We start from the raw sequence: 26,409 nt of genomic DNA on the forward strand, positions 1-26,409 counted from the left end.
AAAAATAATAATAACCTTTTCATTTGTGATGACTCGTATCACTCATAAATCAATGGAAGACTCTGACTAACCTTCTCAAGCATGGAAATACATCAAAAAGAAAAAACGATTCTGGTTATTTCAGACTGCTTTTTTTGTTAAATTTCAGATAGATTTTGAAAACTCTTTCTTTAAATTGTATGTCTGCCGAAAAAGAACAAAAAATACAAACTGAAACCATTTTGGTTAAATTAAGGCTCTTCACCCACCAAACTCGAAATTGCGAAGCTGAAACGAACAATCGACAGCCCATTTTATAAGTTTCGTTTTATTTTTTCAAAACATGTGTCATATATTTTCAAAAGCAATTTATTAAAGTTTCATTTTTTACCAGAAAAGTAAGTCCGAAAAAAAAACAGATTTTTAAATACTGTCAAAAAACAAGGTGGCAACTAGTTTTACCAATGGAATCATAGTATATGATTAAGTTCAAAATAGTTTTCATTACCATTGACTAGACGCTTACTCAATTTGAGAAATGTCGTTAATAACTTTTTTGGAAACATAAAAAACGGATAATGGAAAAGTTTTCCTCTAACTTATAGAAAAGAATTTTATGAGAAAAACCATGACTAATATCACGTGTAAATTACGAGAGTAGATTCAGGCCACATGCAAAATTTCAGCAGAAGCACTCAAGCAATTTTGAGAATGAAACAATTGTTCCAGAAATTGACAAAGTAGTATATACACCAATTTTACCATAAATCGTCAAACTAAAAAAATCGCAAAAACTACAAATTTTATCCAATTTTGACTTTTAAATACTCTATACCGACTAAATTGACTATGGTAAGCTCGAATCAACCATCAGAAACCATTTTTAATCGTTCTGAATTTTTTAGATTTTTTCCATCAAAAAGTTGAGTCAGAAATGGGAAAAAGGTTTTTTTTTCAGAAAAACGGAAAAAGTTGTTCAAAATCAACTAAAAATCTAAGCCACTATTTTTGAATCTGCTCAGAATGGTTCTGGTGACCGAAGCCGTAAAAAGTACCCAATTCGAGGAAATTCGAAAAAACTCTTTTTCCAGCACTTTGAAAAAGTGGAAAAATGTAAAAAATAGTCTTCAAACAAATAGGATGAAAAAGTGATCAGTAAAAGCATCGATGCCGTGTCAAATGAGGATCGCATGCCAATTTTTGAAACAATCCATCGGGTTTTTTTTAAGAACGAAACCATTTTTTGACAATTTTAGTAGTAGTATTTACACTAATTAGTACCATATATGGTCAAAATTCAAAAATACAAAAAACTACAATTTTTATCCAATTTTGACCTTCAAATACTCTATACCCACTAAATTGACTATCGGGAGCTCGAATCAACCATCAAAAACCACTTTTAATCACTTTCAAAATTTTTTAATTTTTAAATCAAAATGTTGAGTCAGAAATAGGAAAAAACAATTTTTTTCAAAAAGTCAAAAAAAGTTGTCCCAATTGAATAAACTCACTAAGCCACACTCTATGAACCTGTTCAGAATGGTTTTCATGACCAAAGCCGTAAAAAGTACCCAATTTGAGAAATTTCGAAAAATCACCTTTTAGTTAACTCAAAAAATTGGAAAAATCGGGTAAAATGGGCTTCAAACCGATAGGATCGAAAAGTGACCTTTATAAGATATGATTGCCGTGTCAAATTAGGGCCGCATGCAAAAAATTAGAAAAATTCGACGAAACGTTTTTGAGAACTCGACAAATTTGGTCGTTTTGTTAAAGGTTAAATTTTAGAAATTTTTTGTCCGGAAGGGGCCCCTTCCCCTTCCTAAATGCTTTTTATGCTACACGCGACCATCTAGAGGAAATTGTTTCGCCCCACCCACCCGACCTAAAATTTTACCCACCCACCTGATCAGTCAGTCCGCTTCCACGTCGTTTTTGAAATTTGATTCATTCCGTAGCTGGAATTGATTAATGGTTTTCCCTAATACATGAAACTTTGACAGACAGATATCCAACTATTTGATAGAGCATTTTTCGAATCACTTCTTCGAATAGATTTTCAAAAAAAGCCTAAAAAAATCATGCGCTTTTATTACATATGTCATCGAAGCAAAAAGAGTACCGTGTTGGTTCCATAAATGGCTCCAGTACCCACAATGCTAAGATGCAGGAAAAATACCTTTCTATTAAATTTGAGATACAATGTCTCATGAAGGAAATGGAAACGCTATCCTAGGGTGCAGGTTTTATGAAAAAATGGTATCAGCTGAAACATAACAGCACAACATAGCGGCTGCTCTCTATTTCTCTGCTCTTTATTCGAGGTCCCGGATGCCCCTACCTGGGACCACAAGGGTCCCAGGGCGCATCCTATAGGGATTAAAGCATCAAACGTACAATCATGAAATGAGAAATTCTAATCACTTATTACAATGTTCCATATTTCATTTTGCTCAGCAATCAGTAAACTGTTGTATTTTTAACTTGAAGAGCCTATTATATTATCAAACAAAATTTTTCGATAAAAATTACATTTTCTTTTAGTTTTTCAAACAATATTTTACAATTTGAAACAAAAAGAAACCTTGCATTTCTTTGCAGTAACTAAGTCAGTGCACTGTAGCTACACTAGTGAATGTAAAACATAGTTAAAAAAACGGACAACTGAATCTGGTTTTTTAAATTTAATGTTTTTTTGTTCGGCTTTTAAATAGGATCACGTCAATTAATAATTGAAATTGAGCAAAGACAAGAATATAACACTCGCAATTTTTGTTCAATATTGACTAGAAAAATGATCAAACCACTCTATATTGCCTATGGCAAGCTCAAAACATCCATCAAAAACCACTTTTGTTCACTTTTAAAATTGAATTATTTTTCGACCTAAAAAACTTAGAGATGAAATTGAAAAAAAAACAAAAATTTACTTAATTTGAAAAAATTGGTGTCAAACTGCCTTATCCATAGAAACACTTTCCATGAACCTATTCAGAAAGGTTTTGTTGAGCAATGCCGAAAAAATTACCCCTTTTGAGAAAAATTCGAAAAACACATTTTTGGTTAACTCAAAAAAGTGGAAAAAGTGGGAAAAGCGGTCTTCAAAACGAAACCATCCAAAAGTTGCATTAACTAACTGCCATTATTTTTAAAATTCAGACCCGCATGCAAAAAATAACGAAAATCCTACGGGAACTTTTTGAGAACAGATTAGTTTCTCCGGAATTTTGGTAGTACTGTTTTTATTACTATAATTATAATTAAAGTCAAATCTAAAAGTCGTAAAAACTACAATTTTTAATCAATTTTGATAAATAAATGATCAAAACCCACTAAATTGGCTATGGCAAGTTCGAATATACCATCAGAAACCATTTTTTCCCACTTTTGAAAATTTTCATTTTTTTGAAAATTTATGTTGAGTCACAAACGGGAAAAACCATATTTTTTCAAAATGTCAAAAACAGTTGTTCTTTTCAAGTTAGTTCATAAGGTCACATGTTATGAACCTGTTCAGAATGGTTCTCATGTTCAAAGCCATACAAATTACCAATTTTGAGAAAAATTCAAAAAACACCTTTTTGGTTAACTCAAAAAAGTGGAAAAAGTGGAGAAAGGTGTCTTCAAAACGAAACCATCCAAAAGTGGCATTAACTAACTGCCATTTTTCTGTGAATTCAGACCCGCATGCAAAAATTTACGAAAATCCTACGTGAAGTTTTCGAGAACAGATTAGTTTCTCGGGAATTTTGGTAGTACTATTTTTATTACTATAATAATAATTAAAGTCGAAACTAAAAGTGGTAAAAACTACAATTTTTAATCAATTTTGACAAATTAATGATCAAAACCCACTAAATTGGCTATGGCAAGTTCGAGTATACCATCAGAAACCATTTTTTCCCATTTTTGAAAATTTTCATTTTTTTGAAATTAAATGTTGAGTCACAAACGGGAAAAAACAAATTTTTTCAAAAAGTCAAAAAAAAATATTCCAATTAAACTAACTCATCAGGCCACACGTTAGGAACCTGTTCAGAATGGTTTTCATTATCAAAGCAGCAAAAGTCACCCATTTTGAGAAAAGTCGAAAAAACACCTTTTTAGTTAACTCAAAAAAGTGGAAAAAGTGGGAAAAGGGGTCTTCAAAATGAAACCATCCAAAAATGGCATTAACAAACTGCCATTATTTTCCAAATTCAGACCCGCATGCAAAAAATTAGGAAATTCTGACGTGCGGTTTAGCAGAACTCGATAGTTACTAGGAATATTTACCACTGTAAAAAATTTATTGCCTTTTGACCGGAAGGGGCCCCTACCCCTTCCTAATCGCTTTTTGTGCTACACGCGACCATCTAGCCGGTCAGGTCTGCGTCCCACCCGCCCTCCGTGACTAATCTATCTTGCTTCCGAGAAATATCATTTGTTTCACCTTTACCCCATCTCAGGTCAGTTACTCTTGAAAAAAGTCCTACTTGAAACGTTCGCATTCACTTTGCCCCCTACGGGCGCAATGGTGAAGCCCATTTTTTCTTTTCACTGAACTTCTTCTCCGAACAGTTCACATAAAACATTTCTATGGTTTTATCTGAAATTTGCCGTGTCCAGCTGCGACTCCGACTTTTTTCACGTCACTGGTGTTCCAACAACAGGACCACATGAGATTCCCATTCAGATACTGTCTCAATTTTGAAAATACTAATTTGATTTTTTTGCCGTTTTTCGAAAAATAAACTAATTATTTCATTCGAATTAAAAAAAAACCGAAAAACACTTAAAGATAGCAAGACATTATTGTGACTGTCGTCTATATCTGTTCTCTTTGTTGGAGGTCAATGATGCTCCCTAAGTGGGACCACAAGGGTCCCAGGGAGCATCAGTAAAGGCTTTGGATAGTATGCCATTTTTGATTAAGACAAAATCTTTGGCCAATTGTGTTTTTTTCACAGTCCCTTATCCACTGCAAATGTAAAGACTAATTTTTGTTTGAAGTTTTAAAAAATAAAACTAACCTTTTCATTTGTGATGACTCGTATCACTCATAAATCAATGGAAGACTCTGACTAACCTTCTCAAGCATGGAAATACATCAAAAAGAAAAAACGATTCTGGTTATTTCAGACTGCTTTTTTTGTTAAATTTCAGATAGATTTTGAAAACTCTTTCTTCAAATTGTATGTCTGCCGAAAAAGAACAAAAATTACAAACTGAAACCATTTTGGTTAAATTAAGGCTCTTCACCCACCAAACTCGAAATTGCGAAGCTGAAACGAACAATCGACAGCCCATTTTATAAGTTTCGTTTTATTTTTTCAAAACATGTATCAAATATTTTCAAAAGCAATTTATTAAAGTTTCATTTTTTACCAGAAAAGTAAGTCCGAAAAAAAACATATTTTTAAATACTGTCAAAAAATAAGGTGGCAAGTAGTTTTACCAATGGAATCCTAGTATATGATTAGGTTCAAAATAGTTTTCATTGTCATTGACTAGACGCTTACTCAATTTGAGAAATGTCCTTAATAACTTTTTTGGAAACATAAAAAACGGATAATGGAAAAGTTTTCTTCAAACTTATAGAAAAGAATTTTATGAGAAAAACCATTACTAATATCACGTGTAAATTACGAGAATAGATTCAGGCCACATGCAAAATTTCAGCAGAAGCACTCAAGCAATTTTGAGAACGAAACAATTGTTCCAGAAATTGACAAAGTAGTATATACACCAATTTTACCATAAATCGTCAAAATAAAAAAATCGCAAAAACTACAAATTTTATCCAATTTTGACTTTTAAATACTCTATACCGACTAAATTGACTATGCTAAGCTCGAATCAACCATCAAAAACCATTTTTAATCGTTCTGAATTTTTTAAGTTTTTTTTCCATCAAAAAGTTGAGTCAGAAATGGGAAAAAGGTTTTTTTTCAGAAAAACAAAAAAAGTTGTTCAAAATCAACTAAAAATCTAAGCCACTATTTTTGAACCTGCTCAGAATGGTTCTAGTGACCGAAGCCGTTAAAAGTACCCAATTCGAGGAAATTCGAAAAAACTCTTTTTTCAGCACTTTGAAAAAGTGGAAAAATGTAAAAAATAGTCTTCAAACAAATAGGATGAAAAAGTGACCAGTAAAAGCATCGATGCCGTGTCAAATCAGGATCGCATGCCAATTTTTGAAACAATTCATCGGGTTTTTTTTTAAGAACGAAACCATTTTTTGACAATTTTAGTAGTAGTATTTACACTAATTAGTACCATATATGGTCAAAATTCAAAAATACAAAAAACTACAATTTTCATCCAATTTTGACCTTCAAATACTCTATACCCACTAAATTGACTATCGGGAGCTCGAATCAACCATCAAAAACCATTTTTAATCACTTTCAAAATTTTTTATTTTTTAAATCAAAATGTTGAGTCAGAAATAGGAAAAAACAATTTTTTTCAAAAAGTCAAGTAAAGTTGTCCCAATTTAATAAACTCACTAAGCCACACTCTATGAACCTGTTCAGAATGGTTTTCATGACCAAAGCCGTAAAAAGTAACTAATTTGAGAAACTTCGAAAAATCACCTTTTAGTTAACTCAAAAAAGTGGAAAAATCGGGTAAAATGGGCTTCAAACCGATAGGATCGAAAAGTGACCTTTATAAGATATGATTGCCGTGTCAATTTAGGGCCGCATGCAAAAAATTAGAAAAATTCAACGAAACGTTTTTGAGAACTCGACAAATTTGGTCGTTTTGTTAAAGGTTAAATTTTAGAAATTTTTTGTCCGGAAGGGGCCCCTTCCCCTTCCTAAATGCTTTTTATGCTACACGCGACCATCTAGGGGGCAGCGTTGTGTGGTTTTTTATTGTTTCAAGGTATTTGCATTGCGGGTAGGCGAAAAGGAACAGCGCTCAACGCACTCGCAGAAAGAGCACCCTGCGGGTGCTCTTTTTGCTCGAAAACTAAGTCAAATTAAATCTTTTAATTTACATAATTTGTCCTAATTTCAATTTTTTTTACTAGTTGTTCACAGATAAACTCCCATGATACCTCAAATTGTATTCCTGTCAGGGCATTTTTTAAAAGTCACTCTGTGACTTGATCAATTAACTACCAAATACAGTTTGATTTACGAAATGGACTGTTTCAACGAAAACAAGTTTTCGGAAACAGTCCAAATTTGTAATTATGATCCCAAATAAAAACAAAGAGAAATCTAATGCATTGGTTAAACTAACACAACCCAGCCCTTGTCTTTTTATTTGTCGACTGTTCAAACACATAACAACAATGTTAAAAACTAAGTTATTAAAATTAAAACAAAACAAATAATCGAGAAAGAAATGAAAGTTTATCATAAAAGTATGCAAAAATTCGATTAGTTATTTTTTGCTTTGTCATGAAAACCTCAGTTTCAACAAAATGATACTTGAGAGTCCAGTTTTGACGCGTTACTACAGCTCAGGTACGTTTTGAATTCGCAACCCACAATGATCGATTAACTTTGATGTTTGTTTTACAAACATGGTTTTTTTTACCACAATCAAAATTTCATTACTTCTAAACCTCTTGAACAAATTGATGAAAATTTTTGCATCAAAACTAACTTGTCAAGGGTTTTTGAGGTATATAAAAATTGTCTCCAGTTAAATAATGATTTTTTAGCTAATTTTTGAAAAAAAATTAAAAAATTTGACAAAAAAAAATTTTTTTTTTCAGATTTGGCGATCAAAAAGTGCCTTCTATGATGGACCAGCAAAAAATTTGTTTTCAGGTCATAAGTTTGGCTCACTAGGGTATACAAACTGGCAAAATGTTTATAATAAAAAAGTTTAGAAGAACAGTGATTTTTTGAAAAAAAAAGAAAAAAACGTAAAAAAATCAGTTTTTGGCGGGAAAATTCTCAAAAAATCAAAAATCAAGTTTTCTCTCTCTTTACGCCAATGAATTAATTCGGCCACGACAATCATTTTTTGTGATCAGTAAAAATGTCGAAAAACGACCGGAACATTGACTTTTTTGAAATTTGACAAAAAACTTCAAAAAAACCGCAAAAAAACATCAAAAATCTCGAAAAAATTGCTGAAAAAATTTTGGCAAACAATACACCATTCGATTCCCTTAACTGTGCTTGTGTCCAAAAAAAACATCACTTTTTCGCATTTTCTCAACCAAAATTGATTTATTGGGGCATTTTTGAAAAAAATCGTGATTTTGACCAAAAAAAACGCCCCTTTTTCCCCAAAAAGTGCAACTCATAACATTATTTCGGAAAAACGCCTTCCCAAGTTATATCTTAGAATTTTGTCCTCTACCTACATGCAAAGTTTGAAGAAATTCTATACTGCCGTTTTCGAGAACTTGAATAATTTTTTTTTTTTCCTATTTAGGTATTTTTTCTAGTTGACCGGCAAGGAAACCCTACCCTTGCCTAAAGGATTCACAAAGCCGGACCGCGACGACCACCTAGGAAATAAACAAACAATCGTTTTACACAATTGTGAAATAGATAACAAAAAATACGACCTTGTAATCACACCTCATACACAAACAGTTGGATACATTCGAACAAAACGACAAACACTAAAAAGAAAAATAATAACGAAACAAAGACAAATAACACGAAAAAGATTTTCAAAAAATCGAAACGCATTTTCAGAATCAGAAACCAACAGTTTAGACGAACTTTACAAACTAAAAGAATCAATAGATAAAAATTGCCCAATTCACGATCAATTATATTTCTCTGACTCAGAAACAACTTCAAATTCATCACAAAGAGGAAAAAGAAGAATAAAAAAGCAGTATAAACACAAACCAGTACATTTATACAATTGGAATCAACCAATTCGACACATTAATAATTACATATTAACAGTAATCGAACGAAAAAATGAGTTCAACGCACACCCCAGGTGAAGAAACTCCAGATGATGATGAAATCTTTCCTTTTATAGTAGACGCAGATACTGATAGAGGACAACACATATTTTGTCAAAATTTACTCGTAAATTTATTTGAACCCGGAATCAGTCCATGTAAAACAGAGTTCCCCGATGTAAAAATCAAAAGACAAATCATAGATCACTATCTAAAAGATATATGCAACATAACACAACAGTATGGAATCTACTCCATAGAATTCACCTCACCAAACCATAATAATAGAAAATATACAATTCAAACAGACGATCTTGATTTAGAATTTTCAAAAGTTTTTTCAGAATATATAAAAAGCATCCAATACCATAACTCACAAAGAGCAAACTCCATATTCACCAATGAAGTTTTCGCAATAATATATAGTTATATTTCGATATTAGAAAACGAAATCCCAATAACAAATGTCTCACCGACAGAAACATCTAAACATTTAAGAGTACGACATGAAATCACACTACTCTCTAGTTATTTAAACATCATTAAAGAAAATTTCACGAAAGACGACGTTTCACAACATACAAAACACGATCTACAAAAAATTTTGGCATGGTTCATAATAGATTATTTCACACACAATATTGATTTAATTGCACAAGCAAGAAAAAATTTTAGACCCCAAAATTCGAACGATGATACCGCTATCACAGAACAATCAGATTATGTTTGGGACCCCGAATGGTCTCATCCCGCATTTATAAGCTTTCCACAATCAATCTCAAGTCAAGCAATAGGTACAATATCTTACATAAGAGATTATGTAAGAGTAATACCATTAACAATTGATGCAACACCATTAAACTATAATACATTTTTACCCGATACACAAAATAATAGTTTAAACTCTACAGTTATACACAATGAAAACCTCAATGGAACTAGGAATCTTACTCAACAAGATATCCAGACACCATCACACTTCATAAATGAAGAAATTGTACACACAACAACTACACAACAAAGTATTTCACCAATACGCCCAAATTTAACAACACCAAGAAATACAAATCCTTCACAAACACAGGTAACCTTACAATCAACCGTTAAACCTTCGGTTGCCCCTAAATATTCACATATGGATTACCAAACATACAGACCCATGACAATACCACCAAAAACACGCAAAACATTCACTAGAAACAACTTTGCAGACCATAATTATAATTATACACATCCATCAAAAACATATAATCAACCACAAAGAAATTTTAACCAATATACAAGATCTCGAAATTGGGATAACCCAATGGCCCAACCTAATTCAACAAATTTCCAAACAAATCCTCCACGGGATCACAGTGAAAATTACCCATTTTTTCAACAAAATAAAAATAAAAAACAGACATCTTATCAAATGGATTATTTATCCTCAGATGATGATTTCTTACAACCAGATATATTTGCACAAAATACTCAAGAATATCGTAGACAAGGAATACAGAGAACACGTACAAATCATAGAAATTTTTCTCCACAACCAATAGATGCACAAAATCAACAACCAATTCAACAACAAAATCCAATTAATACACAATCTTTTCAACCAATTCAACAACAAAATCCAATGACTGCACACTCGTATCAACCATCACAAATGCAAAATGAAATACCACTCCCATATTATCTCCAACAACATGAGATAACAAGAAACCAACTTTCAAATTTTTCTCAAATGCCAAATGCAGCAGAATCATTACAAATGACAATGAATCCATACCTTATGGGTGGATCATCAATAACATCAAACAAACCTTTAATGGTTTTCACAGGAACAGACCCTGAATATTCTGTAGAAGATTATTTAAATGCAGTAACAGCAAACCTGATTTTAAATATTGGACCTGAACCAATAAATACGCCACTACATCAAAATTGGATACATCGACGCACAGCGTTAATACAAACAACCTTAGATGGCGCAGCCCAAAAATGGTTTTCAGTACTACCTCTAGAAATAAAATCAAACTGGAAAAGATTTACACAAGAATTTTCAAAAATGTTTGACTCCGAAAGAAACAAACAACAACAAAGAGTTTTATGTAATGAAATTCGCAGATTACCAAACGAAACCATCAAGCAAATAGCAGTACGAATCGAAACACTAGTTCGAAAAGCATATTCATTAAATACACATGACTATAAAAACACAAAGATGACAGAAATCTTAATGATGACCTTAACACCACAATTAAGGAAAATAGCAATAAAAAAGAGAGCATCACATCCTTCTTCAATTCGAGAACCCGATTTAGATTTTCGAAAACTAGTAGACAAATTAGAACAAGCAGAAATCACGATGAAACTAGAAGAAACGGAAAATCTGAAATTACAATACGTTAACAGAATTGAAACGACTCCCACTAATATTAATAATATACAGGAATCAGAGACAGACCTCGTTGAAAAAATCACTGAAATACTCAATATCTACGAAAAGAACCCAAACTTTAAAGGCAAACCATCTTTCAAAAAATGGTGTAATTATTGCCGACGATACGGACATAGTATTTCCGAATGTAGACAAAAACAGCAAGATAATCAAAATAAACCTCAAAAATATAAAGAACCAAATAAATCATTCTATCAATACATGAAAAAAGATCAAAATCTACCGAACAAAACAGTCCACAGCAACAACAGTTCAGGAAAACCACTCCCGAACAATACAAATTATACAAGAAATCAATCACCATATAACTCAAGTTATAGAGGAAGATCACCAGAACGAAGAAATACGTATAATTCATCACAAAATCACTACAATAGACCAAATAGTCGAAATAACTACTCCAGATCAAATTCAAACACACAACGATTTGTTTCTAGATCTAATTCCCAATCAAGAAATAACTACTATCCAAACAACCAATCACGAAATTCATCATACAATAGGAATAGAAACTACTCCTATAATCGAAATAGAAGTTATTCAAACAACCGAAACCAGAATTACCCGAACAATCGATCAAGGAATAACTCATATAATAGATCGAACTATAACAGACCAAACAATAATTACCAAAACAGATCGCGAAATAATTCACAAAATCGACACCCAAGTTATAATAATCGTTATAGAAATTATTCCCAATCACCACACCGGAATAATAATAACTATAATAATTCTAATAATCGCCACAGAAGTAGTACACCTAAACATCAAAGACAAATCAATCAAGTACAATCTAACCCAGAAACAACATCAGACCCTCCAGGTATTGATGACACAGTAACTGATACGTTACAACTCAATCAAATAAACTGTACATCATCAGATTCAGAAAGTGATACTGAAAACACTCTTTCTATCAATATGATAAAAGTCGAAAATGACTATGAATCTGTCATATATGAACAACCCTTTTCATCACACATATATGAAAATCAATCAGAATTTCTTCAAAATTATTACACTACACCCATAAATTCCACACCAACGACGCAAGAAACAAATGAGATTAACACTACAAATCAAACCAATAAAAATACCAAAACAAAATGCTTGAATACAAACCACATTTATCAAAATATACAAAAAGAACAACCCAAAGAAAAAATTTGGACAATACCATTTCTCTTAGAAAGCCCAAGAAATAAAGAATTTCAACCACCAGACCTTGAAATAGATTTTTTAATTGATTCAGGAGCAGAATCAAACATAATAAACATCCCCACATGGAATGAAATAAAAACTTTACACCCAAATCTAACACCTCTTGAAACCTCCAGTAAGTTAGCAACAGCACAAGGATCAACATTGATAAACTACGGAAAAATCCAATTATTTCTCCTCCCCACCAGAACAATGGAACAAAGCAAAATTTTAAATAAGCCATTTAAACAAATATTCCATATCACTGACATTAAATATAATATCATTGGAATACCATTTATTTCGAAGTATATACCAACAATTAACATACTAAATAGTAAAATATTAATCAAAGATAAATATACAAAAACAAAAGAAACATCCTTAACATTTTTTCAAAGATTAAATAAAAAACCACCATTCTTTTCAAAATTCTACCCGATATTTAACAAACAAAGAAAACACCTAAAACCACTATCAGGAAATATCTATAATTTTTCAATCAAACAAGTTCACCAATATGATAAAGAACAAAACAAACAAAAATTATATATGTCAGAATTTGAATTCAAACCTATTCACAAATTTTTCAAAATCACAATCTCATCCATAAAATATTTGAAAAATTCGAATTCCGATATCATTTCTTTACATGTCTATAACAACACACCTTACCAAGTAACATTACCTTTAGGACTTTTAGGATACTGCGAAACCAACGCTACAATATCACCAATACACGAAAAAGCCTATCGCGTAAATAATATACTCCAATTACTAGATATTTGCCAATCTACAATTCTTAATGAAGAATTATCTATAAATAATATAATAAGTAACGAAAACAGAAATACGGATTATTTCACAAAAACTCCATATTTCAAACCTACATTCAACATAGGTAACTACACAGAGGACCAACAGAAATTTTTAACAATGTTTAATTTCCAACATTCACAAATAACACAAGACGAATTCGAAAAATTAGCCAAACAGCTAATTAAATATTCATCAGTCTATGCAACATCAAAATTCGATGTTGGAAAAATCAGTTCATCACTACATCTCCCGTTAAAACCAGACGCAGTTTTCAAAAAACAGAGAGCAAGTAAAGTACCAATTCACTTACATGATAAAGTGAACAGATTACTCGATATTTTAGAACAATACAACATTATATCACCAGTAAACAAAGAAGAACAACCAAAAGGCAACACATTCATCAACCCTGTTATCATTCTAGCTAAAGGAGAATCATTAAAAATCGTTCTCGACGCTAGATACCTCAATTCACTCATAGATGAATCAAAATGTAATTGGCCCATTGAACCAATACAAGTTATTTTAACAAAAATAAACGGCAAATACTTTACAACCGCCGATATGAATAGTGCATACAATCAAATGCCACTAGATGAACAATCACGACGTTTAACACAATTTGTTATAGGAAACCAACAATATGAATTCAACCGCTTATTCTATGGAATATCCATAGGACCAGCAGCATTTTCAGCTTTTATGAGCAAAATTTTTAGACCACTAATACTCAAGAAAAACGCAATCACCTATTTAGACGATGTTTTTATGCAATCACAAACAAAAGACGAAATGTTCAATGTTTTAGAAAAATATCACCAAATACTTCAGAACGAAAATCTGAAGGCCGCCCCCGATAAATCACACTTCTTTTTGACAAGAGTTAAATTCTTAGGACATAATATAGAAAGAAAAACAATCACTCCATTGAAATCACGCATTGACGCTATTCAAAAACTTCAACCACCAACAAATAAAAAGAAAATCCAAGAATTTCTTGGAATGTTAAACTTTTTAAGTAAATATGTTTATAAAATGCAATTATATCTACGACCATTTTATAACATCCTTAGACAACAAAATAATTTTGAATGGAACACAGAACATCAAACACGATTTGAAGAAATAAAGAAACTTTTAACTGAACAAATTTCAAACACAATTCCAGATTCAAATCAACCATTTTATGCAATGTGCGATGCTTCGAACTTTGGCATCGGTGCAGCACTATTACAATCACATAATGGTACAAATAAAATGAACCTCATATCAGCAAATTCTCGATTATTCACTCAAGCAGAGCTACGACTCTCAACTCTAATGCGAGAATGTACAGCCATAATATATACACTGACAGAATATGAATTTCTGATACTTGGATCAAAACATCCAACAGTTCTATTCACAGACCATAAACCAATCATCTTTCTCTTTACACAAAAATCTAACCCAAACCACCGAGTTTAGCGATTTCAACTAATTCTAATGAAATTTCCAAACTTACATATAGTTTGGACTGCAGGAAAAAATCTTGCATTACCAGACACCTTAAGTCGAAATACACCACCTGAATTACTTACACGAAAAACAACAGTTGAAATACCCAAAAACATAAAATTCTACCTTGCAGAAAACGAAACATCACCCCGATTGGAATGCAAATATGCAGTAAAAACTGATATTGAACAATCACAAATAAATAGTTTACAACATTTCCCACTTTATTTAGATTGTCAAAATAATCATTATGAAGTTGATTTACTTGGAACATCAACTTTCAAACCAATCCCATATTCTCAATGGATAAAAAATAACACCCAACAAAAACGAACAAAACAACACCCGCCTAAAAAAGACCATTTTCCACTAATTGAAAAAGAAGATTTAACTGATAAAATAAATTTATCAGGACCACAAACAAATGATTCAAAATACACAATAAATCAAGTTTTTGACCTTCACGACCCACTTGACACAATACCCTTATCTAAATTAGAAATCGAAAACATTTTTCTCCCCCCAACAGAAACAATTACAATTTCAACACTGAAACAATATCAAAACCTTGACCCAGTAATTCGACAACTGAAATCATGGCACAAATATAAAACTAAACCTATCAAAGCAGATTCAACCATTCTAGGAAACAAAACACTCCTCCGATACTTTCGCAAATTTAACAACACAACAATTAACGAAAATACAGACCTTTTAGAGTATAACCTGAATGAATCTACAGTTCCATGTCTCCCTTTAAGTATGATTCTTATAGCTTTTAATATTTCACATACACAAAATATTAAAGGACACTCTGGATCAGAAAAAACATATTCAAATTTTATACAAAACTTTTATTTCCCAAATGCACCAATTTGGATAAAAGTACTATGCAATGACTGTATAGTATGTCAACTAAATAAACCTTACCCAAATCAAAAACAAATAGCACAAAAACAAGATTTTAAAGGACAAAGTTTGTACTTTAATCATCGTATCTCATTTGATACTAAAGGACCAATTTCACCCTCATCAGAAGGAAACTCCTACATTATGGTAATTGTTGACGCATTTACACATTATGTAGCACTTAACCCAGTACCACATTGTAACGCTTATTACGCTTACACAACACTCTATGAACACTGGATAGCAAAATTCGGACTACCAGAAATTTTAGTTACAGACAACGGTACAGAATTCATAAATAATGAAATTATCACACTATGTCATTTATATAACATTAAACACAAACCACGTACATCTCATGCACCTTGGACAAACGGCCTAGTCGAAGGTATGAACCGTTCATTACAAGAATATCTTAGATGTATCATCAACGGAAATGATACAAAATATACCGAATGGTCAGCAGATGTAAAATTATTTCCCTTAGCGTATAATTCACAAATTACGACAACTTTAGGAATGTCACCATACGAAATGGTTTTTAACCAAAAGCCACGCAAACCAATAATGTTTACAGCAAATTCTCATAAAAACGCACAAGGTTATTGTCAACCAAATAAAGACTCAATTTGTTATAACCTACCTTTACATACACACGATGAAGATCATTTTCATCACCCACAAATTCTTAAACTAGCCTCCGGTACACACACCGAATGGATTCTAAATAGAGATAAAAAACACAATGAAATTTATCAAAAAATAACAAAAAAGTTATTACAAAGACAAAACATTAATGAACAAATCAATTCACGTTTTACACCAGCCTCCGAATTAAAAATTGGAACATTTGTTTTAATACCTAATTTTAATACACAAAAAGGAATTTCTAAAAAATTACAACCCCTTCGAAAAGGACCATACCAAATAATTGCAAAACCCACTGATGTCACATATAAAATTACCGACTCAAACACAAAAGAAATCGTTCAACATCGAAACAACCTATTACCTTATTACCCAAAAGAATACGCACTCCGCGAATTAACTCAATTATATTCTTTCACAGGATTAAAAATCATTCAAAATGAACCACATCTGAAAAACACAGAACAAAATGATAACCCCACCGAAAATCAAAACACAAAACCAACCGCCACCAAAAACAATACACAAAACCATAAAGAATCTCCAAAACAAAGAAAAAATAGAAAAATGACAGAACAAATAATACCCCAAGAAGAAATAGACAAATCTGAACATAGAAAAACAACAAGACTCCGAAATCAACCACGTAAAAACTACAAAATGTTCATCCCCCAATCTAAAATATTAAAGAAAGTAGAATTTAAAAAGTAATTTTAAGATTTCATACTTCACAATCTTGAAACCTCCGTAACATTTTTCATTTCAATTTTTCAAAATAACATGCTCACAAGTACGCAATAATTCTAGTTCAAAATAGACCAATAGGATTCATCCAATCCGCCACTTTCTCTAACTCAAACTAAGATCAATTAGACGAATAATCTAGAACTCCAGGCACATCTCTAACTATAACTTTACAACCTCCAGGTCAAAAATAAGCAAATCACTCCAACTTGACAAATAAAATAAATATCACCATAATACCGTACCCCTCCCTTATCTAATAACCCAAAGATCAACAATATTTCCCCAACTCAGACCACGAATACCCCCAAAACAAATTTGATAACTTAGCCTAAAGTAACAAAATGAAGATTTTAATTAGCCTAAAGTATAAAAATCTCACCATACCCCGGATCATTTGACAAACAAAAATAAAGAAAAAGACAACCTCCCAGTCACCATGAAAATTGCCCCCAACAATTTTTTACAAAACTCAACCCACTTGTCAAAAAACCAACAAATAATTCAACCACACTAGAAAATCGCCTCAAACAGCAAAAAATATTCGACCAAGAGATCATTTCTTAAATGCTCTTCTCTCAAACAGTTGCTCAAATACTTATAAATTTTAAACATTTTTTTCCAATACTTGAAGCCTTTATAATATTTCTTTTTGATATACTTGAATCTTTTCTAATAATCCTAATCATTTTTTGTAACATTTTTTTAATTTTCTACACTCTACTCGAACTATTCCTCCAACTTTCCAAAACCCTTGATTATATCCACAGGTACGATTTATACAACTTGTCTAAATGATACGAACAATTTTCAGTAGAACTGATATTTTTTTATTGTTTGTAATTTTCATAACATTTTTATCATCCCTCATTTTGACAATATGCAAATGTATAAAGAAAGCAATCATCACATTTGCCCTAGCAACAATTTTTCTAATTCTTTTTTTGGAAGAATATTATAATAAACACAAAATTTCTCACTAAAGTAATAATTCAAAAAACCATCAAAAATTGCTACCCAACAGTCACAGAATCAGTCTTCACCGACATCATCCCAAGATAACCAAACACCACCTTCAACTACTCAAAATCCTCAAACGTCTACACGAATTTCTTTTCAAGACAATCCATACACTTTTGAAGAACGACATACTCGTTTATCAGAACCACTAGAACCAGTTCAACGACAAGCACCTTTAAGCGAACCAACATATAACCTATACCCAACACTACCACAAGAACTAAGTAGAATAAGAAATTCTAGTCAAAACCAAAATACAGTCGAAATAAATAGACAAATTATACATCCTCGACGAAACAGAAATTTTCAAACTCCCCGAGTTCATTTTGATATACCTCAATCCCCATCACAAAACACTCCAGAAAACCCCATTGGTATATTACCAGAAACCCCTACGCTTCTTTCACAACGTAGCACCTCAAGCCTACCATCAGATTACTTAGGTTCAACACCAACATCTGAGCAAATACGTGAAAATCCTTTCAACCCTACAAACCAAACATCGCGACTACCATATTGGACTACACATTCATTTACACAAGGTGAACCAAATTTAGTCAATGACCCCATAGATATTTCTACGGATACAACAACATCCTCATCACTACCAGAAACATTATCACTACCATCAACACCATCAATAAGCCAGTTTTCACCACCACCCTTTAACTTAAACTTTCCAAATAATCTCGACGCCAGATATCGAGAACAATCATCAATAAATATTCCTTTAAGACTAGATTGGAATACATTCACAGCACCTCCACCACTATTTGGACAACATCAAGAAAGTAACCGCCTTCATAACTGGGCACTTAATAGATTACAATATCGCCAAGATATTCACAACGATATCCGTGATCACAATATTCAAATACTCCAACAAAACAGTTTACAATTAAAGTTTGAAATCACAGTTAAGTTAAATAATATTACCCAACATCCCTACCCATTAAATCCACCTAACATAACAGCTCAATCACTACCACCACCGTTTATAACTACTGAAGTAATATACAAATACGACAGATATACCAAAAACACAATTGGCTACATTACATTTTATAATCCATACTCAGGATTATCATACACATGTATATTCTAAAATTATTAATTTTTCTCCAACTCCCTTTTCTAGTAATCTCAAATCAAAACATAAACCCTTCTCCTCGTACAGGACCACAAGATTTACTAGTAACACATTACGATTGTGAAGAAAATGAACAAAAAACACTACATAAATATGCAATAAATCAAGTATCACAATGTGAAACAGAACCACAAGCTATAGAAACCACAGATGTAATAGCAACACTCTATTCAAAAGCCCGAGCAACAACAGTTACAGGTTATAAATTCACAGCAACATTTTCCGAAAAGAAAGTACATTGTTCACAAGTCTCGAACGGAAACAAAAACCGACTTGACCATGAATCATTCTATCAAAGTAATATAGAACGTCTTTTACATCTCAATCCCGACGATTGTAAAAATGAATTACTAAGACTAAACATCACACAAAATAAAAACTCCCAAAGAAAATTAGTTAATTTTCAAGTTTTTTCAGACTCTGTACATCAATCACAACTTGAAAGACACCAAGGACATATAAAACTAGACGAAAAATACCCGTATAACGGCGCACACGGACGATTAACCTATGACCTACACGATAAACATTGGATACCACACATTGGTATAAATGACCCATCAAACTGCAAAGCAGACACAAAAAATAAAGGATACCAAGAAATAATGTTTTTCGATTGGAAAATACAACTCGAAAAAATACAACTAACACGAGATTTATCAGATAATACAATGATCTATCAAGGAATCCGATTACCTTGTAAAAATGATCAAGGTTATTGCGACCCTACAACGAGAACACAAGCAACAATTGTTTGGTTCCCCGAAGATACATGTACAACATTTCAAGTAGCAAAAATACACGCTCGTATGATAAAATTTCACGAAAAATATTTTATACAATCAATTCCATATGAACAAGTCCATCCATCACGAAAACTAAGTTCTAATTTTAGAAACATAGACAATATAGAAAACAAATTGACACGTTTTCAAATATATCAAGAAACAGAACTTGCATGTAAATACAGGAATCCACTTCACAGAACACAATACTCTGAAATATTAGTTGAATACGAAAAAGGATTCGACATGACCACTGGAAAAATAAAAATCGACCCATATGCCACAGGTCATCCTTTAAACGAAGGAACATCCTATATACCAGTTAATTTTGAAAAAAGCAACGGACAACCTGGTGGACATCTAAAACCCCATGACACCAGAAGCACACGCTTACAAGAATTATCACTAATGAATACTACATATTTCGGTAATATCCACTATGATATTCATTTAGATATGAAACTAGATTATACAATTAGCCGAATTTTTCAAGAAATGTCACTCTCCGAATTAGAAACACTACACCAATTATGCGAATTAGAACGAACACAAATATTACAATCACTTGCACTAGCAGTATTAAAAATACCCTATGCAGGATACTTATTATCTGGAAATAGATCAAATTTTTTAGACTATGAAGGAAACATCTTATGGTTTTATACTTGTACTAAAAAAGTATCACCACTATACGTTTTTGAAGATAAACGATGTTATAAAAGAATCCCTATCTTTTATAAGAATAAAGTACATTTCGTGGATACACTTTCACGAAGAACCTATTTCTGGGATACCGCAGTCCCATGTGGATCAGAAAACAGCCACAATGTAGTACAACTAAACCCTGATGAAAATAAATATTATCTTCTCACACCATATCCCACATTAATGCAATCACTCAAAAAATTTTCACCAGAAAGCATTCGCGCTATTGCTCGAAACCCAAATATAGACTTACAATCAATAGGAATCTATTCAAAATCAGATATTCAACATCACATTAGAACACAACAATTCCAAGAATTATTAACACAAATGGACACTATACAAAGACAATCAATAGACCAAAATTTACGCAAACTTGCAGAAACCGCAGGATTTGCCGATATCTACACGCAAGACTATAGCGGATATTTTAAGGACATTAAAGATTACATATATCTAAACGGTGAAAAATACCGTCCCCAAGATATATCACCTATCAATATTTTTAGCTTTGTTACACTCAAGAATGAAATTCTTGATTTTCTAGGATGGCCCTACTACATCTTAGAAAAATTGACTATTTTATACGCAATGTTTAACTTTATTGGATTTCTTTTCTCACTTTTAAAAGGAATCTACAACACATGTGCTATACACACACAAGTAAACAGACAAGCAAGTGTAGCACGCATACTATTTGCAGGATTTTTTGGAATCTTTTCTACATCTATAAACAAAATTCTTTTAGACGCACAAATAAAAGAATATAACACAAAAATAACAACACGACAAAATACATACGACGAAGAACATAACAATGTAGACATAACGCCAACGGCACCACAATTACCAGCCCTACCAAATAACCATCCACTATCCCTAGTCCCACGAAATTTTCGAAACTTAGCCATCACACATAATCCAAATTTTCGACTCACCACATCACAAAGTCCCATTCAACATATAATGACACACCAGTCACAAGATGATAATACTTATGAACAAATTATTGAACAACCCCATACCACCGCTTTTCAGTCTCAAAATAATCATTTTTTTAGCCCACGATGAGCCGCCAACTTGGATCACTACACCGATCAAATTCCCACCCAACCAATCTTACCTCTCCAATCCCAATAATACCACTTTTTGCTTTTCCGCCACCCGATTTTCCATCTAGTAATGTAACATCAGGCATGAATTCCGACACTAATTCACACATCTCAGTATTATACTCCATCTCACAGCTAAATAACCCGAATATTGAAACCCCCGATGAATTCGCCGACTCAGAACCATCCCCATCCAATAATTTTCATAACTCTTCTAATTTTTCTCAACCCCCTTTTCAACCCATATTATCCAATAACCCTGACCCAATTACTCCCACACCCTCTTATGCTTCCCAAGTTACCCCAACCTATTCCTCATACCATTCTGACCAATCATCTCATTCTCCAGACACCCCCCGAATCTCCCCAGAGCTAGATAATTTTATTACCCTTCAACAACAACCCTACCACCTTAATACCCCAACCATAAACCAAATCTCCTCCACAATAAATTCATCCAACCCCCCTACCCCTACACCCTCTTCAACTTATACTGAATTATTAGCACCATCATCCACATCAACTGAATCTTCAGTCAACACTAATAGAGCTTACCGCACTTTTAAAAGAAAGTTCCCCAACCATCCTTTCCCAGCAAAACCAGGAACAGCCCGTGAATACATCAACCACCCCAAGCATACTAACACAAAAGAATTTTTAGCCATCACCTTACCCTCATTCCCACAATACACCTTAAACACCCCCCACGACACTAACAAAACACGCAACTTCGTAGATGAATACGTTTTAATGCCTACTCTCTCTTGGACCTCATATTATCATTTCACGAACCCTCTTTGCTTACCTTTATCTAACACTCACATCGATATAGAGCGAAATACGGACATGCTATATCGACTCACTACACCACTAACACCTAGACAATTTACTTACGTTGGATATAAAAAATCACTAAAAACACACACTGCACCTAGAGCTAACGAATATACACTCGAATACTATGATCACAACATCATCAGAGCTAACCAAGATCAATTCTTAGACGACGATCGCTTCGCTAATCCACAAATTACCGAGAAATTTTTCATCAAGACACCATATACATTCACACTAAACATCTTCGACCGAAAGTTTGATCACATTATTTCAGAAGCACTAACAGACACACAAGCATACGAAAGTTTTAAAGAACGCTTCCAAATATTTTCACTAACCTTTCATTTCCTTGCACCACACGAAAGAGATTTACACTGCTCACACGATATTATGTTGCGCACTAAACAAACCCACACATATAGTTATTATCGCTTCATCCAAAATCACTTTGACCTACACACACCCTCTAGACAACCACACCATCGTTTTCAATTCATTAATTCCAAATACACTTCACCATTTTTCCTAAATTTCACATATTGTATTAAAGACACTAACCTCCATGGTATTCTTCGTAATTATGACCCCATAACCCAAATGTACATCTTCTGTCCCATTACCAAGACCTTCAACGCCGAAGAATCCCGACCCTTCCTTATCCCGCACGAGTTTGTACAACCCATAGAAATCCCAATTTTAGAATTCATCCACAACACTAAATTCAATCACAAATTATATAACTTAATCCAAAACACACCTTATGAGTTTGCAGTTGGCACTGAAGAACTAACCACTATCAAGGCACTTCAATTGCTTTGGCCACTGCTTCAAACTAAAAATATCATCCGCATCTTAGCTAAACTACTAACAACTTCAGAACTAATTCACGACATCTTCCCCCACGGTTTTTTCCCCGACGACTAACAGGTAAGTATGAATTAAATGAATATTACTAACTAATTAAAATATTAAAAAACTCACCATACTTTATTCATGTTTTCTTTAGATTTTTAGCCTTCATCCGACGATCACCTACAAAAACCACAAAAGACAAATAAAAATCGCAAATTTCATCAAACAGATTTCAAAAATTCTATTAATCTCTTACACTTATAAATTTATAAATTTAATACCAATGCAGTAAATTCATTTCTAAAATTTTCCCCCACAAGCAGTAAATCTAATTATGATGAAAATTTGTATCTTAATATTCCCCCATGACTAGCAGTAAATTTCTAAATTCTATGTAGTACATTAAATAAATGCAAATGCAGTACTAACCTTTTGATATTTTCATTCATTCGCACAGAAATTCTATCCACACTCGCACAGCTCGCCCACGAAGAATTGTTTAAAATAATGAATTTCAGTTTCAAGTTTTCACACTCAACAACTCTAACATATAATAACATGTTTCAAACTTTCCTTTAACCCGGTTGGAAAGGAATTATATACTAAACAAAACTAACCAACGCAGCTTACTAAATACCACAAATCATAGAATAACAGCATGACTAAGAAAAGGAAACCAACGGTACCCAAACCGGATTAACCCAGTTTAAAACTGGATAATTTATTCTTTTGAAGACTATTATAAAGTCTAAGAAAGAAATAATAAAACACAAAAAAGTCGAAAGACAAACCCATACCACAAACAATTTGATTTTTGGAAAAAGGACATAACCAACAAAACATAAGAAAAACCACAACAAACCCAACATAAAACGTTGTCACATAACAGGACCCCTCACAAAAACCGCATGAAATCATACTCCCACTCCTGGCCTAACCCACCAGGAAGGACGTCCTGAGCATGCTCCATAGCCGGCCTAACCCACCGCGCTACATCCACGCTTTGTGACCACACCACTATTTTTAATAAGAGCTACTCAAGTGTGAGTAACTCTTCAAAATAACCGAACTAAAACAAAAAGCTTTTGTGAAAACAACTAACTAAAATCATTATTAAAAAATATTAAACTAATAAAAGTTTTATAAAATGTAAAATCACATGATGCAATACATAGATCAGAATACAACACCAAGGACGAACATCAAAAGACAAGACGACCCCACTACACTCGAGAGAGAATGACCAACTACAATCGATATGCCGCTCACAATCACAACTCAAAGGATTTAGAGTACGACTTGACCTCGCAGAAAAGGACTTCATTGAACTAGACCAATGACCACCTCGATGTTCAAGTATACGTACAGATCCGAGTAACCAGGCATCCCCTCCACGCACAATCTCCACGCCATTCCCAAACTAGATCATACACAAAAGAAATTCTCCACGCAGAACAGAAAAATCTGACATAGCAAACCATTCTGAAATCAGATTTGAGTTTGTTGCAAAGACGTAGTCGTTGTCACTAGAAGACACAACGTCTTATGTCTCTAACTCCAGCTTCCTGGAACTTCCCTAACAAAAGAGGAAACGGAAGAAAATTATGATGTTCGCCAAAAACAAACGTCCATCATCCATCCTTCGAATTGCAGAAGAACTATTCTAAAAAACTCTGTAAAACCCGGATGGGTGGAACCTGATCTAAACTACATTTTATGATTGGATAAATTAAATGTTTTACCAATGTAAAGTATTTAATATTAACCAATCATGATCCATCTAACTAACAACCCACTTATTTGTAAGTGCTGAAGTTACTTGTAATTTCAGCACCAGAGAGATTTGAATTTAACTTAGAAATTAGTTGGACTCTCCCGAGCACTTCAGCAGCCGCAATAAACCAGTATACCCTAGATCTATTGAGCCTAGCAGAGACTAGTTAAACAACCTGAGACTAGATAGTATAAGAGTAAGATTAGGATCGGTATTAGACTAAGAAGTTGCACGAATCTATCCGGCCGAAAATAAGATAGCGTGACGAGCAGACGGTGTACCCTATCCGAAATTACTCTATGAGTTACACTTCGGTCCTAACTCACATGATCTGAAAGCCCAGAGATTATTGAATTAGAAAAATCAGAAGTTGAATGACATCAGATAGTTGTGAATATCAGCGTGAACAAATTGTCATCTGATAAATCAATTGAATATGGTCTTGCATCACCGTTAACACTACAAACATTGACAAACAGAATGTCCGTCATTTTCTACTACAGATACCAGACAATTTAACCAGAAAACAGTGAAAGCAACTGGACAATGTCAACAAAGCATTGATTAAATGTCACGACAATCACATGGAAAAAATGGGGTCAGTTCAAATTCAACTAATGAACACAACAGAACCACCTTTCAGACAATGAATGATCACAATTCAAGACAATTTTTGTTGAATGATTCCACATTTCTTCGAATTGTTCAAACAATGAGGTTGTCAGACTAACAGAAAAATAGGAGCAGACTTTCTCTTTTCTGCACTGGGAAGCCATCAGCCTGGATCTGCACAATGACTTTAGTAGCGTGAAGGGAGAGATCGATGTGTTCCAAGGTGAAGTTGGAAGCCAGTTGGCTTTCGGACAGTTTCGAGACTGGCCTCGTAAACATTACTTCATCTACAGTCCAAGTGACTTGGTAAAATGATAAGACACCTGTAGCCTTGATCAGCACACTAAGAAAACATGAGCTCGGAGGAGCCTCCATGTTGAAGTTGTAGGACGGCTGGAGACCTTCCATGCTGATTTCTAACAACAAGTCACTCAAC

General features: G+C 33.1%; 1 protein-coding gene across 5 annotated transcripts in view; it reads right to left on the reverse strand.

Annotated features, from left to right (window-relative positions):
- The window catches only part of LOC134844376 (uncharacterized), a 75,688-nt gene that overhangs the window by 38,654 nt on the left and 10,625 nt on the right, over positions 1-26,409 (reverse strand). For all 5 annotated transcript variants that reach the window (XM_063861030.1, XM_063861029.1, XM_063861027.1 and 2 more), the window contains one exon: positions 26,093-26,389. In XM_063861030.1, coding sequence (XP_063717100.1) covers positions 26,093-26,389 — 297 coding nt within the window. The remainder of the gene's footprint in view (positions 1-26,092; positions 26,390-26,409) is intronic.

This window comes from Symsagittifera roscoffensis, chromosome 4, assembly GCF_963678635.1.
Source record: "Symsagittifera roscoffensis chromosome 4, txSymRosc1.1, whole genome shotgun sequence".
In the NCBI taxonomy this organism is placed as follows: domain Eukaryota; kingdom Metazoa; phylum Xenacoelomorpha; order Acoela; family Convolutidae; genus Symsagittifera; species Symsagittifera roscoffensis.